General features: G+C 36.9%; 2 protein-coding genes across 5 annotated transcripts in view; both read right to left on the bottom strand.

Moving 5' to 3' along the window:
- The window catches only part of evlb (Enah/Vasp-like b), a 27,242-nt gene extending 23,700 nt beyond the window's left edge, over positions 1-3,542 (bottom strand). For 2 of the 3 annotated variants that reach the window (XM_048207949.1, XM_048207948.1), the window contains exon 1: positions 3,084-3,542. Coding sequence is in view for 1 of the 3 variants with exons in the window: in XM_048207950.1 (XP_048063907.1) it covers positions 3,084-3,088 (5 nt within the window). In the remaining 2 variants the exon portion in view is untranslated. The remainder of the gene's footprint in view (positions 1-3,083) is intronic. The other variant, XM_048207950.1, reaches the window with a different exon arrangement.
- A 1,753-nt stretch (positions 3,543-5,295) lies between these two features.
- LOC125278648 (echinoderm microtubule-associated protein-like 1) lies at positions 5,296-12,534 on the bottom strand. 2 transcript variants are annotated; one of them, XM_048207951.1, is made up of 7 exons: positions 11,562-12,533; positions 9,465-9,635; positions 8,641-8,725; positions 8,488-8,568; positions 8,383-8,414; positions 7,612-7,638; positions 5,296-5,617 (listed from the first exon to the last, which is right to left on the bottom strand). In XM_048207951.1, exons 1-7 carry the CDS (start codon positions 11,680-11,682, stop codon positions 5,403-5,405), a joined length of 732 nt encoding a protein of 243 aa, XP_048063908.1. In that variant the 5' UTR covers positions 11,683-12,533; the 3' UTR covers positions 5,296-5,402. The 2 variants fall into 2 exon arrangements, with proteins under 2 accessions (XP_048063908.1, XP_048063909.1); XM_048207952.1 differs by having other exon boundaries at positions 5,470-5,606; positions 11,562-12,534.
- Positions 12,535-16,411: the final 3,877 nt, after the last annotated feature.

The raw sequence follows: 16,411 nt of genomic DNA on the forward strand, positions 1-16,411 counted from the left end.
CAAAATGAGCAGATCTAACATATGATATGAATATTGTGTGTATGTGCAAAACATTGATCATATACAACCAAGTAAAATGTGATAGCACCCCCGGTGGCCAATTTCTTTCAAATTTCTCACAGACCTCTAGGACCGCGAGTCAAAGAGGCACAGCTAGTTTCATTTCATTTCTACCTCTGTTAACCTTGTCTAATAGGTGCTCAAAATTCATTGGCCGATGGCGGCTGGGTTTTTTGAGATATGCAAATGTCCTCATGCATAATCATGGAATCTTGGACAAAGACAATGCATGCCAATTTTCAAGTCAATCGGACTGACTGTTGTGTAGCTATAACCATTTTCATGTCTTTTTTTATTTTATAGCGCCACCAAGTGGCCAGTCATCACGTCCTTTTTCACATGACCTCAGACTGAGCCCATAGATAGATGTACCGAGTTTGGTGAAATTATTTCATTCTGTTCAAGAGTTATAGCGGTTTTAGTAAAAGTGGCCACGCCCACTTTAAACATTCTGAAGAACCTATAGGACTCATTCGCAAAAAATCCAAATATCTGAAAATTTGGTTCATCAAATTTGTGTTACACAAATGTGCTAAGTCTCTACGACTCGATTGTCTTTTAGGGCAAAATGTTGATCTTTGAAAATCCCAACAATTAAACGAGGGTTTCAGTGCTTGAACCCCTAAAAACATGTATTAGCCAAGGCAACATTTCTCATGTTCATTTAGTTTAAATAAAAATAAATCTATATAAACATTAAAAAAAGTGTTAAATTGACAAAAACTAAAACTTTATTTAAAATTTTAATAAAAACAGAAATGCAAATTCAAAATATTTGTCCATATTTGTTTTTATTATGATATTTTCTTGAATATTTTTTCTAATATAACATCTGATATAATAGTAAAGTGCGTGCGCTCAGTGTTTGTGTGGCACAGCAGATGATTTAGTGTTTCCCATGATGCAGCGCTGCGTGTCTGTGTGAGTCAGCAGTTCAAACAGAGCTGTGACCGCTGTGATCCTCCACACTTCACCATACAGACGCGCGCCGCCGCCGCTGGGAAATGATCAGAAGGATCAGACAATAGGGCACAACACTGCTTTTATTCTTTTGCCGTGTTGTTTGTTAGTAGGGAAGTATTTGATTTTGGACGCAGCGAATGTTTGTGCTGACAAATGAAGGAATGTGATGATGAGTGTGTGTTACAACAACCACAGCTTTATGTAGGAAGATTCTCATATTTTTATATTTCACATTTTTAAATGTTCATTTAGAAAAAGCAGTAAATTAAGAGCCACTTTACATTAACTCAATACATTTTTTAAACAAAAAATAGAAATATGTAGCAAAATGCATCATCAGATGAATCAAAATATTGACTAATCAAACACAGCAATGAGCAGAACGACAATCTGAACCTAATCAAAGATGATCTAATATACAGTTAAACTGGCTCATGTTTCACACCAAAATCACAAGACAAGATAACTAATTATATTTTGCTCAAAGAAAATTAAGCCTATTTTAATATTACAATGAAGCACCTCGACAGACTCTATTATCACGCCTCATACTTTATGTTACATATGATATTATGAACATGTTAAATGTCATGATTCAGTTTCAGGGTCTGATTCAGATTCTCAGAGTGAGATAGACTGCCTCTAGTGGACAAGCCACACACACACACACACACACACACACACTAATCAGTAGTGTTTATTAAATCAACCATCGTGATGAAAGCTCCATCCACAGACCAGAAGATCTCAAAGATTTAGGAAGAAAACACCTAGCAACCACACAGAACACCTTAGCAACCACATAACAATGCCCTAACAACCACACAGAATACCAAATCACACTTATCTGACCGTTATCAGTTTGTATCAGTAAATGAACGACTTATATAGTGATGGCCGATTTCAAAACACTGCTTCAGGAAGCTTCAGAGCGCTATGAATCAGCGTTATGAATCAGCATGTCGAATCAGCGGTTCGGAGTGCCAAAGTCACGTGATTTCAGCAGTTTGACACGCGATCCGAATCATGATTCGACACAAAAGATTCATAACGCTCCGAAGCTTCCTGAAGCAGTGTTTTGAAATCGGCCATCACTATATAAGTCGTTATTTTGTTTTTTTGGCGCTCCAAAAATATTCTCGTGGCTTTATAATATTAATATTGAACCACTGTACTCACATGACCTGATTTAAATATGTTTTTAGTACATTAATGGATCTTGAGAGAGGAAATGTCATTGCTGGCTATGCAGGCCTCACTGAGCCATCGGATTTCATCAAAAATATCTTAATTTGTGTTCTGAAGATGAGCGAAGGTCTTACGGGTGTGGAACGACATGAGGGTGAGTAATTAATGACATTATTTTCATTTTTGGGTGAACTAACCCTTTAATGATTCTGGTTCATTAATGCTTCCATTCTTTGAGTATTTTGTGTATAATGCATTATAAAGGTATTGATAATATACATTATAATGCATTATATCTTTTATAAACAAATAAATATAATAAATAATTGTTACCACAGTTAAAATTGGTGTTTTAAATCATGTGTTTTAATACTTTCTAAAGCTGTGTTCAGTGCTGATCGATCATCTTTATCAATGAACACGAGCACAGTTGCGCGCGTGCCCTCGTTACCATGACAACAGCTGCTCTCAGCCGCGCTGACCACGCCCTCCGCGACACGTCACAGCGCTGCTGAGACGAACGATGATGTTGTCTCCATTTTACATCGTTTCTTTCGCTGTATTTTCAAACAATTATAAGAAACGCGTCCCTCCCTTCGCAGTCTATCACATCTATGAGCCTCTATAAGTCTAATCAATACACTATATCGATGATGGCAGCGCGTGAATGTGTCGCCTCAGGTGGACACGCCGGCTGATGCTTCAAAACCTCCTCAAATCCCAATCATTTTAACCAATAACTCAAATATATTGACATTATGTCGACATATAAAGCACCACATCCAGCATCCCGTCACATAATCTGCTGCAGCATTCGCGCCGTTAATAATAACGGATAATAACGGACGCTGCGCGTGCGGACGCGCGCTTACCTCATATTTTCTTCTTTTTCTTCGTTAAAAGTAAACGTGGAATAATGTCAACGCAGTCTGTCGATCCCCGTGTGAACTAATCACACACCGCTCAGTCTTTAAAGACGAATATCCCGGAATATCTGTAAAAAACCGCCGATGCTACGAAAGCCAGTCGCGGATGCGGAGGAAGAAATGCGACAGAGGAAGATGTGGCCGGTTCTGCGCTGCGTCCGAGACGGTTTCTCGTGTTTTCGTGTTTTTCTCGCCGTGTTGAGATCGTGTCCTCACGTCCATCTCACAGAGATCCGTTCTCCGGTCACGGGCAGCGGCGCTTCAGAGTCCGTCAGCCGCGCACTGACTCACCGATCTGCCCACCCGAACCACCGGCGGAAGATAACGGTTCAAACCCACATCATCTGAGCGCGAATCATCTTCATCATCCTCACTTCACTGATATTGTAGCTAGATAGTGTACTAAACTAGCCTACTGCTTAGGGAGAGTTGGGGTTATACACTTTACAGCAAGTTTTCATTAGTTAAAATACACTAATAATACTTATGCATTTTTTAATGGGTCTCTTTTTTTTGTCCAAAGGCCTTAATAATAATAAAAAATAAAGATATGACATCCAAAGTATGTAAGGTAGTACAACTAGATCTCTTTTATTGAATCCAAAAGGTTTTAATTATATTTTGTTACATATAAAGGTATTTTAAAGACTTTGAAGTGTCAAAAGGTCATTCGGTTTAACCGTCCAACCGTTCATTTGTGATTAAAATATCTTAAAATGTAATAAATGTATATGTTTTTTATTCTGGCATGATTTTATAACATCATATATCAACATAGTGCAAAATGGTATTAAAATGATGTGTAGAAGTCGTTGCTTTGTTATGAGAAAGAATGTCTGGAAAAATGAATTTCATTGATGTCATTCGGAGTAACCGATATAAAGGGACCGTTTTGGATCAAGTCATGTGGTCAGTATCATGTGACAGGATGTGACATCATTCAGACACCTGCAAAGGACCACATGGTCGTGAAGCAAAGTAACTAAATCTCTCTTAACTGTTTGATAAATTCATGTTTTCTCTTGATCATATGCATGTCCCGAAACATCAGGTCATTCGGTGCAACCGCTATAAAACATGGAAAATGTTGTAATATTTTAAAAACATGTACTAAATATAAAATGTTTGATTGTCCTTTTGCTAGATATCAGCCTGTTAGCATTGATTGAAAATATTGTCATTCGGTAAAACCGAATTTTTGGTGACAAATTTTGTCTATCTTGTAAAAATGACAAAATCAATGTTAATTGATTATAAAAACCACATAATCTCATTGATAATGAAACTCAATTATGTTTTTTTACACTTTTAAAAACCTTATTTGTCAATGACCCTAATATTGGTTAGTTAATTTCAACATTTACTAGCTAATACATTATTTAATGCACTGTGCTAATATAAACAAACCTTGAACAATTAGCTATATTTTTAACAACTAACATTAACAAAGATTAATAAATGCTTTAAAAAATACACAGTTCATGGTAACTAATGCAATAAAGTCGAATCAAAATTATCAATTCTTGTGTTTTTATGGAATATTTTGGTGTTTATTATAAATGATTTATCCGGCACATCATTGTTTTTAAAGTGACACTGGTGTGAGGGCGGGGCAACCTGTCACTCACATGAGATCCACCAATAGCAAACCACAACCATCCAATCAATTCCCCACAGACAAAATCAAGCCCCGCCCTACATTTGTTCTTGTTTGATAAGCGTTTCACTCGGACATACGCCACAATAGAGAAGAAGAGACCAGCGTGACTTCAGTTTAATCGGTGTTGAACAGGTTTCACTGTATTAGTGAGGACATTCATGTGGACCTGCACACACACACACACACACACACACACACACACACACACACGTATATGTTTATGTGAGTGTGACAGGATCCAACCACTTAATATAAACACCAGATTTCAGTCTATGTTTGGGTTTTTGGCTATTTTGGGATGGATTTGTTGATCAAGAAAAGTGACGCTCAGCTTTCTCAATGTCATCTTATGTAATGAAAGATATATTCTGGGCCAGACAGGATCTGAATGGGGTAAAGTTCAGCTGAATCCTCTCACTGAACCAGCAGATGGCAGTCAGGATCTCAGTCTGTTTATAATCTGGCAGTAAATGTCTGAAGAATTAGAATCACAGAGAGTATGAATGAGATTTTATTGTAATTCTACACCAAAAACTAATGAATCAGCCTCATTCTTCACTCTCTAACCCAAACAACACTAACACGAGTGAATCAGAGTCTTTACTTCAGTAACAGATCTGGAAGTATTGACTGGGTGATTTGACGGGACTCTTGTATTTTTGACACGAGCTCTTCTGGACGAGTGCGGTGAACGCTGGGCTTCTGACATCTACGGCTTTACTCTGTTCCACGGCTGTTTTCGACATCGTCTCCGCCGGCGCCAGCGTCTCAGTTGACCCAGTCCTTCTTGACAGCGGCCTCAGGTAAATCTGCATAGTCACTAAGTGAAGGGGGCAGATGGAGGAAGAGGAGATGAGGAAGAGGGATAAACAGAGAGAGAAAGCATTAAGAGACTGATGATCATCTAAATCTGTTTCTGAGTCAATAAATCATCATAACGTGTTTTTGTCTTTGGTAATCAGCCTATTATAGTGAGCTGGAATTATTTTCAAGGAACTACCGTGTCTGTTAATGAGTAAAACTACAGTAACGTCTTCAGATCGTCAGCTTGAGATCCTTTCCATCTAAACTGGTTAAATCTCTAGCAGTGAATGTTTATGAGCAGATTCATCCGCACGGAGCCGAAGCACAACCAAAACAACGTTCTTCTGCAAAATGCATGCAGTTTTGTTTTTAACCACTAGAGGTGAACCTTTAAATGCATAATTATCATTTAAAGGCAGGGTAGGTAAAAAATTTTGTTCCAAATTTGTTTAAACTTTCTATATATATACATGCATAATTAAAATGTAAGAACTCTGATAAAAAGAGTATAAAAATCGAGTGACTAACTATTAAACACAGCTCATTATTTCCATCCGGGACGAAACATAGGATTGGCTTAGGCGACTGTCACTCTCTCGCAACCATGGCAACCACCCTTTTGCCACACATGACCTGCCCACTTGCGCGCGCACGTTTGATTTGGGGAATTCAAGAGGCACGGATCCTAGGAATACCAAAACACTGGCAGAGAAACAGCAAGCAAAATTCACAGTACGTGAAGGCAAACCAGGCAAAAAAGGAAGACAGTAACAGCACAAGAAAAGGCAATGAACAAAAAGTCTTTGGATAAACAAAGAAATAAAACGCGAGTTAATATCGGCGTGGCTCTCCAGCGATGGCGAGAACTGAGGGAACTCAAGGGGCTGAAAAGTGACTCCTTGATGGCTTTATTTCTGCTGGACAGGTAAATCTTTCTTTTTGTATTTTGATCATACATATTTTTTTGTTTATTTTTTCATGAAGCATGTGTCATTAGCACACGTAGCTGCGTAATATAGCTAACATAACATTACTTAGCGAGCCGTAGTAGAGACGATAAATAATCTATAGGCCTAGCTCAAGATGATAGCTATAGTGTTGAATTGTGCATAATTTTGCGTTAGATAACTAAATACATGTTTAACAGATAGTAGGCCTAACGTTACTCCGCATCTAGGAACTTTTCTTAGAACTATATTTACCCTCTGTCTAACTCTTTTACCATGTTCACCTGTAAGTTTACCTGCACGTTTTTTTTCGCCTTTGTTTTGTTTTTATATTCTCTACCTATGTTTACTGATGTCTTTATCTTGTATCTGTGTGTGTCGTACACACTTTGTTGTATGTGTGTGTTATTATTTTGTGTCTGCAATGCAGTTGTGAGTTGATATTTGAGTGTATGTTACTCTGTTTATCTGTAGAACAACGTATATGTTATGAATCTTACACGAAATTCATCTTCATCACAGTGTAAATGATGGTAATGGAAAAACGTGTATCATGCAACCTGTTTTTAGCTTTGCCTTATAGATAACTAACTCGTTAGCGAATCAAAAAATATATATTTTAAACTTTACCAATATCAATATGCTGGCTTGATAGTGAGTACTAAAATCTTGTTTGTTTATCTTCATAATTATAAAGTTATTTTTATTACATGTGATTCTGACATGATGTCACTACATGCACTGTGCTCCTTCCTCTCCGCTCGTCTCAGGTAAATAATGCGTCTTCCAGCTCAGTGGTCGGAGTCGCACGTTCATGCGTTTTGGGGGCGTGGCTTTGGAAGGAGCCCAGAAGGGAGGGGGTGGAGTGAATGGAAATAATGAGCTGTCTTTAAAACAGTCGTGAGAGGTCTACAGACACTCGATTTTTATACTTTCTTTTTCAGAGTACTTACATTTTAATTATGTATTGATATATAAATAAAGTTTAAACAAATTTTGAAAAAAAGGTTTTTTTATACATTTTTTACCTACCCTGCCTTTCATGTTTTGGGATGAGACATACCTTTGCAGTGAGTGACACGCCTGGAGCCTGAAGGACAGAAACAGAGAGAGATTAAAATAATAATAATAATAATTGATTATGAAGCAAGTACCTTATGGTTATTAAATAAAAATATATTTATATAACATTATTTTAAATAATATTATATAAAAACTTGGGTTACACTTTATTTTACAGTGCCATAGTTATGTTGTAATTACTCAAATAAGTACTGAGTACTATTAATTATCTACATGTACTTAATATAGAGTTACAGTTTGGGTTAGGTTTAGGGTTAGTTACTTGTAATTACGCATAATTTACTGTTAGTACTGTAGTAAATACATGTAGTAACGGATAAAGTGTTACCAAACGCAAATATATTAAAGAAAATGTCATAATTTTTATAGTTTTTAATTAATATTTAGATTTAATAATTATTTTTATTTTTAAATATAAATATATATTTTTATATGCATATATAATTATTTTTATATTTAATAATATTTTAATTAAACACATATATTATATTTTCTCATATTTCTTAAAGTTTTAGTAATTTAGTAAATGTTTTTATGGTTTTAGTTACCAGCAAACTACAGATCAGAGTGATAAACAGGAAAATAACAGAATCGATGATGCAAACTTCATCAAATATGAGACAAATTCAGATTTAATACAATAGTGTCATTTTATTCAGCTGGAATTAGTTCATGCGACTGTATTGTTTTAGATTAACACAATTTCACGAGAAAATAACAGTAATAACTCCTCATGATGTGATTCTCTCACCTGTTGCACCTGCACTCGTTTGCTTTGGTTTGCTGTGTGAAGGAGAGAGAGATGTTAGTTATTCATCCCTGCGGGATCTTCGGCATGAGCTGCTCTTTTACTCACATCTCCAGCAGTTTCCTGCAGCTGCTGCCGGTCGTCCGAGCTTTAGCGCTCGTCGTGTCTTTGACGCTCGTGACAGACGTCCTGCGGAGAGAGAGAGAGTCAGTGATCTGTGAACACACACACTGCTCTGAAACACAAGACCAGCGTCAGCACCTCGGGCTGCAGGTCCTGGAGGAAGGTGTAGAGGGCAGCGTGGAGCTGGAGCTCTTCCTCTGAGACACGGGACGCACCGCCGCCGCTGAAGAACACAACACATGTCGAGAGATGAGCTCACACACACACACACACACACACACACATGATGTTTACATACTGGAGTAATCTTAAAGGGTTAGTTCACCCAAAAATGATAATAATGTCATTAATTATTCACCCTCATGTCGTTCCACACCCGTAAGACCTTCGTTCATCTTCGGAACACAAATTAAGATATTTTTGATGAAATCCGATGGCTCAGTGAGGCCTGCATAGCCAGCAATGACATTTCCTCTCTCGAATCAGCGGTTTGGAGTGCCAAAGTCACGTGATTTCAGCAGTTTGACACGCGATCCGTATCAAGATTCGACACATAACGCTCCGAAGCTTCCTGAAGCAGTGTTTTGAAATCGGCCATCACTATATAAGTCGTTATTTTGTTTTTTTGGCACACCAAAAATACTCTGGTGGCTTTATAATATTAATATTGAACCACTGTACTCACATGAACTGATTTAAATATGTTTTTAGTACATTAATGGATCTTGAGAGAGGAAATGTCATTGCTGGCTATGCAGGCCTCACTGAGCCATCGGATTTCATCAACAATATCTTAATTTGTGTTCTGAAGATGAATGAAGGCCTTACGGGTGTGGAACGACATGAGGGTGAGTAATTAATGTCAGAAATGTCATTTTTGGGTGAACTAACCCTTTAAAGCTGTATTTGTTATATATTTCACTCCAGTATCCTCTCTTTCTCTTCGGATGTGTGTGTTTGACCTTTGACCGGAGCTCTGGCCGTCTGCTCCTCGGAGATGTTGAGTCTCTTCAGCACGTCGGCCATCGCCATCTTCAGCAGCTGGATCTCGTCGTCCTGCATCTGGACGCGCTGCTCCAGGTACGTGAGGCGGTCGCTGACCTCCAGACCGCTGTGAGGAGAGATCCGCTCATCTGACCACATCAACAACCACAAACCGTCACAATCACACCGCAGTACATCATGCTCTTCCTCAGGGTTTCCAGCACAAATATCGAATCATTCTTAAATCAAGATACATTTACTAGAGAAGAGAAATGACTGAAAAATTTATCAAAATGAAGTGAGTTTGTGCTTGAAACAGGAACAAATATCTGCCGATGGAGTCAGAGGAATAATCTTGTTTTCTCTTTGGATTAAGATTTCTCTGACTCCATCAGCAGATATTTGCTCTTGTTTTAAGCACAAACTTCTCCAGTAAATGTATCTTGATTTAAGAATGATTCGATATTTGTGCTGGAAACGAGACAGAAACTCTGAGGAAGAACATCATGTTTTTCAGTGAAAACAGTAAAAGTCTCCATCTGTTCCTCATTAAAGAGATGTTTTGCCACAAGTTTGAGTTTTTATTTGACAAAAAAGTCTAAAAAAAAATCTGAAACTTATTTCCATTGTGGTCTCTGATGATGCTGTTACTGAATTTGATTAATTTGCCGTTTTCTTGACTCTTCTTGATCCCTCGTCTTAAATTATCGCATAATACTCTCATGTTTAATGGGTTATTTCAATTTTTCATAGTGATAAAGTATATTTACGAGCGGTTTAAATTCATAAAATGTAATAGAAAATGAATTAATTAAAACTAAATCCATCAAATGATCCCATGATGGAAGCGTTTCTTCTCTGTCCGTCTCATGATGGAGTGTGTTTGTGTCCTCATATGGAGGTGTGGATTATAATCGGCCATAATCCACTTCAGACAGGAATTAAGACTAGCAAATCCCAGCGGATCCATCCTGACCTTCCCTCCACAACAGACATGACAACAGACTGTGTGTCAGAGAGGAAAAACACCATCATTATCACTCATAATCTCTCGTCACAATCATATATTTAGTCTTTTCATCGCAGATTATTTTCTTCACCACACATGAAATCATCATTTCTGGCAGATTCGATGAAGTCAATTATATTTATAAAAGCATTTTTGGATCTGTTGACACGGAAAATAATTACAATACAATGTTTCATTTAAAAACAAACCGAAGGTGACCAAAGTTCTGTACAAAATATAATATATTATAATATATTACAATAATATAATTAACATATTAACATTTTATTTTACATTACTTTTTTGTATTGTGACATTATAATCATGAGTAATTACAAAAAAAATTTTGCCCACAAATTACAAATAATGCATCACAAAAAATCTGATTCTCATTACTGTACGTGTGTCGGGATGTTTTCTTTGCAATTATCATCACTGCAATAAAACTTTTTAAAATTTTTATTTAATATTAATTTCTACAATAAGTTTCATTTTAGGGTGAAATATTAACTGAGTATGTTCTTGACAGTTTTGCCAAGATTTAGAGCAAAATAAGAGCATTTTTTTGTACAAATATGACCAATAAAAACAGAATATTTAACAGATATTTAACAGAAGTTTGACTGATAAACATGAGATGATCTACAGATCAAACACTTTTAACACTGCAAATTCATTTTTGTACAAATATCTGAACCTTCATCACACAAAACACACATTCACCTGAGAAACGAAACCACATTAGATCTTCAGTCTAGTTTTCTGACAGTCTTCCTGCAGTATAAATAGATTCTGGGAGATATTTAGAGTATTTTCACTTAATTTAAGCATAAAAAAACAAGAAAAAAGATCTTCGCTGCAAAAACATGATGTTCTTCCTCAGTGTTTCCAGCACAAATATCTAAACATTCTTAAATCAAGACACATTTACTGGAGAAGAGAAATGACTGAAGATATTAAGACTGGTTTAAATGAAAAATTGATCAAAATGAAGTGCGTTTGTGTTTGAAACAAGAACAAATATCTGCAAGAAAAATGAGAAACACTGAAGCTGATCTTCACTGACCGATCATGAAGTCGGTGTCCGGTGGCAGAAGACACTCGCTGCTGAACCCGTCGGTCTGTGGAGATCGTCCGGCCTCCGTCCCGCCAGAGCGCTCCATCAGCACATCCATCGCCTCCATCATCAGCCTGAGAGTGATCCAGAGGAACACACACTCCTTCTCTCTCTAATCCTCACACACACGGATGATGATGTCATGACGGATCAAGCGCTCGTGTGCAGCTGACAGAAGTGTGTTCAGAATCATGTTCTTCAGCAGAGTCCAGGAAAACACCCTCAAAACAAGAGAAATGAGAACATTTCAGAACAGAAGTGGATTCATCACTGATCGAGATGGTTTAATTATTCTGCAAACACACTTACAGTATCGTAGAAAGTGTCTCAACATCAGAAAGTCTTTTTCATTAGACAGCAAATATCGTTTATAGACACAAACACTGAATCTGGTGTAGAAACAAGTTTTCACAAAAATTAAAATTTGATATTATTTATAAGATTGCATAAAGAATAATGTTTGTTTTATGTTCAACTTGAGAACTGATTCAGGTTCAGTCGTTAGATCACTGGTCATTAATTAGTCTGAGATGTGCTGATGTATCAGTAATACTCATCAGAGCGCCGTATGTTCATTAGCTCAGAGTTTAATGAACTCATAATCTCTCATTCTGTCAGTGCTGCACATTCACAATCATACAGTCATATATAATTATTATCACAGATTATTTCTTCATCACTCATGAAATTACGGCTTGAATCATCAGTTCTGGGTGATTCTATGAAATAAATCATATTTGGCCAATATTTATCTGCTTAAATTGTCAATATTTATATACAAAATTATATTAAATCCTGCAATATTACAAATAAGGATTATATTAACATTTCTAAATGATGCCTACACTCTAAAAAATGCTGGATTAAAAACAACCCAAGTTGGGTTAAAAATAAAGACAAACCCAGCAAACGAGTTGTTTTAACCCAGCGATTGAATTGTTTTAACCCCTTGATTGAGTTGTTTTAACCCCTCGATTGAGTTGTTTTAACCCCTCGATTGAATTGTTTTAACCCCTCGATTGAGTTGTTTTAACCCCTCGATTGAGTTGTTTTAACCCCTCGATTGAGTTGTTTTAACCCCTCGATTGAGTTGTTTTAACCCCTCGATTGAGTTGTTTTAACCCCTCGATTGAGTTGTTTTAACCCCTTGATTGAGTTGTTTTAACCCAGCGATTGAATTGTTTTAACCCCTCGATTGAGTTGTTTTAACCCCTCGATTGAGTTGTTTTAACCCCTCGATTGAGTTGTTTTAACCCCTCGATTGAGTTGTTTTAACCCAGCGATTGGGTTGTTTTAACCCCTCGATTGAATTGTTTTAACCTCTTGATTGAGTTGTTATAACCCCTCGATTGAGTTGTTTTAACCCAGCGATTGGGTTGTTTTAACCCCTTGATTGAGTTGTTTTAACCCAGCGATTGAATTGTTTTAACCCCTCGATTGAGTTGTTTTAACCCAGCGATTGGGTTGTTTTAACCCCTTGATTGAGTTGTTTTAACCCAGCGATTGAATTGTTTTAACCCCTCAATTGAGTTGTTTTAACCCAGCGATTGAATTGTTTTAACCCCTCGATTTAGTTGTTTTAACCCCTCGACTGAGTTGTTTTAACCCAGCGATTGGGTTGTTTTAACCCCTCGATTGAGTTGTTTTAACCCAGCGATTGAATTGTTTTAACCCCTCGATTGAGTTGTTTTAACCCAGCGATTGGGTTGTTTTAACCCCTTGATTGAGTTGTTTTAACCCAGCGATTGAATTGTTTTAACCCCTCAATTGAGTTGTTTTAACCCAGCGATTGAATTGTTTTAACCCCTCGATTTAGTTGTTTTAACCCCTCGACTGAGTTGTTTTAACCCAGCGATTGGGTTGTTTTAACCCCTCGATTGAGTTGTTTTAACCCAGCGATTGAATTGTTTTAACCCCTCAATTGAGTTGTTTTAACCCAGCGATTGAATCACTGAGTTTGTCCATTTTCAACCCAACTTGGGTTGTTTTTAACCCAGCATTTTTCAAGTGTAGGCTCTTTTTTATATTAAACGTCCATTGTTGGAAAATAATGTTTTTATGTATGATTTTACTTGACGAGATTTTGAAACACTCCAGTATCAAATTTTTTACTTTTTTACCTGGACAATAAATTATATAATTATGTCAATAATCCATTGTAATAAAAGTTCATGCTTTTGTACTGAGAGCTGCAGTTTTTTGATGATTTCTGAGGAATATTTCACACAGTGAACTGATGATTTTCATGTTATTCTCCGTCTCTCCAGGAAACAGCATGATTATGAAACTCATTTGTATGAAATGTAGAGCTTTAGAGCAGCTCTGATAAGTCCACGATCAACAACAATCCCGTCTGTCTGCGTCCATCCTTAAAGAGGATCAGAGCCGGATCACGTGTGTGAGGACACGAGACGACCTGAGCTGGTCTGAGAACAGTGAACACAGTCCCTCCCTAATAATGACCTGCAGCAGAGACACAAGATCCAACAGAGTTACTGTGGTAAATTCATGTTCCTCATAATCTTGAATCAGAATATCTTCCTCTTGCAGCATCTCTTCTCTTCTCTGATGACAAGGGCAGGGCAACCTGTCACTCACATGAGATCCACCAATAGCAAACCACAACCATCCAATCAATTCCCCACAGACAAAATCAAGCCCCGCCCTACATTTGTTCTTGTTTGAGAAGCGTTTCACTCGGACATACGAGATAAAAGACCAGCGCAACTTCCCTTTCATGATGAAAGTTAGATTAAACTGATGGGACAGAAGCTGATGAAGAGACCTGAAATCAAACACATTCATAGACACTCTCGTTCACTGAACACTGACACCTGCTGGACACAGAGACTAAAGCAGCAGCAGTTCTTCAATTATTTCATGAGATTTTTAAGCTAAATTGTTAATGCTTTAATGTAAGTGTTTTTATATGGTTTACAGTAACAGGAGTGACAGCAAAATAACAGAGGACTCCATTTTTCACAAAAGACTTCAGTTTATATTTTATAAATACTCTTTCATTGTACAATAATCAGCAGGGATCCATCGAAAATAAAGACAAATTAAAAAGAAGGATGAAAGAAACACATCAGATAACAAATATTCACATATTCCTTCTCTTTTACTCACTCCAATCCAACAAAAGTCACAAAAAACAGAACAGGGGCAATAAAAATGCTTTTATGATTGGTCAGTATGAACTAATAGACTCAGATCTGCTGATTAATAAAATAAAACATCACAGATGCTGCTGAAGACAACAAAAAAAACATAAACTTCAGAAAAACAAACAAAACACAGATTAGAAATGAACTGCAGTGAAACAATGAACCAGTGTAATGAAGGATCTACTGTAATGTTTTACACAGATTTAACTGCAGGGAATTTAAATGTTACTTTCCTTTAAATCACATGACATGATCTCGCACAAACATCACAGCAGAGTTCAGTCCGAACCGCCGACATCAACCACTTTATAATGTAGAGTTCATTAAGACTTCATGATCTGATGATACTCATAATTTAACACACACACACTCACTCAGTCACACACACACACACACACACACACTCAGTCACACTCACACACACACACACACACACACACACACACACACATACACACTCACACAAATAATAATATAAAACTACTGCACTTATTGAGCACAATATTGCAACAGCACTTCAAAACATTGATAAACTAAGAGGACTTGAAATATAGATATATGCTTTTATACTCCATTTTAAATAATTTCTTTAAATACAATTACAAGTGTCAAAAGCATCATAAACACACTCGTTCGTTCAGATCTGTACATGTCCTCAGTGACGGCGCTCAAACGCTCGAGTTTAACCATTTCACTTCAATGCTTTAGAGTCCAGATCAGAAAAATATCATAAATCAGATAAAAGGACAGGAATTTAAATAGAATTTTTATTTTACCTCAAAAATAGTCCTAAAAATATATTGCATATTCCAGCTTTAGAAACAGACTTAATAAAATATCTCCTTTTTATTCTGAAGAAAGTTGATGCTTTTCCCAAATGTAAAAAATGACTATTTAAACTCGAATCTTAGTTATTTTTCAGAGACCTTTCTTCTGTGATCAGTGGAGAGGGATGATCTGATTATTTTACACGTTAAACATCATAAAAATGACATGAAGCGACGCTCTCACCTTCATCAACAAACCCTGAAACAACTCAACTAGTGTGACTATCATCTCATCCGGCATGGACAAACATTTCTACACTGGGCCGTAATTCATGCTGACGCTCTAATTCAGAGTAAACTGTGTTTATCTTCTAGATTAATTCAACGCCAGAGGACGTCCATATATTTTGCATTTAATATTTAAAACGATCTACATTAAGGTGCTCAGTTCTCAACTGCTGTCTGTTCTCTCATGAAAAACAACATAAAACAAATAATAATAAACTAACCATATTATGATGTCTAGAACAACAAAATAAAGACTTTTAACGTTAAAAAGGGAGGAGAAACTCCAACACACATCTTTAGTTGTTGATGTCAAAGACAGTGTGTCCAATCAAACTCATCCGTCATCTGCCAGTGTGCTCTGATTGGTCGGCTGGAGCAGTGTGTTGTGATTGGTGTTTGGGAAATGTCCCGCCCCTTACCAAAACCGCCAGTTTCAACACACTAACTCAACTAACTCAACCAGGCCCCGCCCCTTTATTCTGCATATGAATTATTTAAATGAGGAATATTGTGAAGATTTAGGTGTTTCAGAAACACTGACACTGATATAGAGAATAATAATAAGCTTTTCATGCTC

Source organism: Megalobrama amblycephala, linkage group LG11, assembly GCF_018812025.1.
Source record: "Megalobrama amblycephala isolate DHTTF-2021 linkage group LG11, ASM1881202v1, whole genome shotgun sequence".
Classification (NCBI taxonomy): Eukaryota; Metazoa; Chordata; class Actinopteri; order Cypriniformes; family Xenocyprididae; genus Megalobrama; species Megalobrama amblycephala.

Bases quoted from the DNA above. Each gene is read 5' to 3' on its own strand.
- LOC125278648 (XM_048207951.1), bottom strand. From the start codon at position 11,682: ATGATGGAGGCGATGGATGTGCTGATGGAGCGCTCTGGCGGGACGGAG. The intron at 8,726-9,464 runs GTCAAACACACA...TGTGTTCTTCAG, and splicing joins GGCCAGAGCTCCGGTCAAAG to CGGCGGCGGTGCGTCCCGTG. The intron at 7,639-8,382 runs GTGAGAGAATCA...TCTGTCCTTCAG, and splicing joins AACGAGTGCAGGTGCAACAG to GCTCCAGGCGTGTCACTCAC.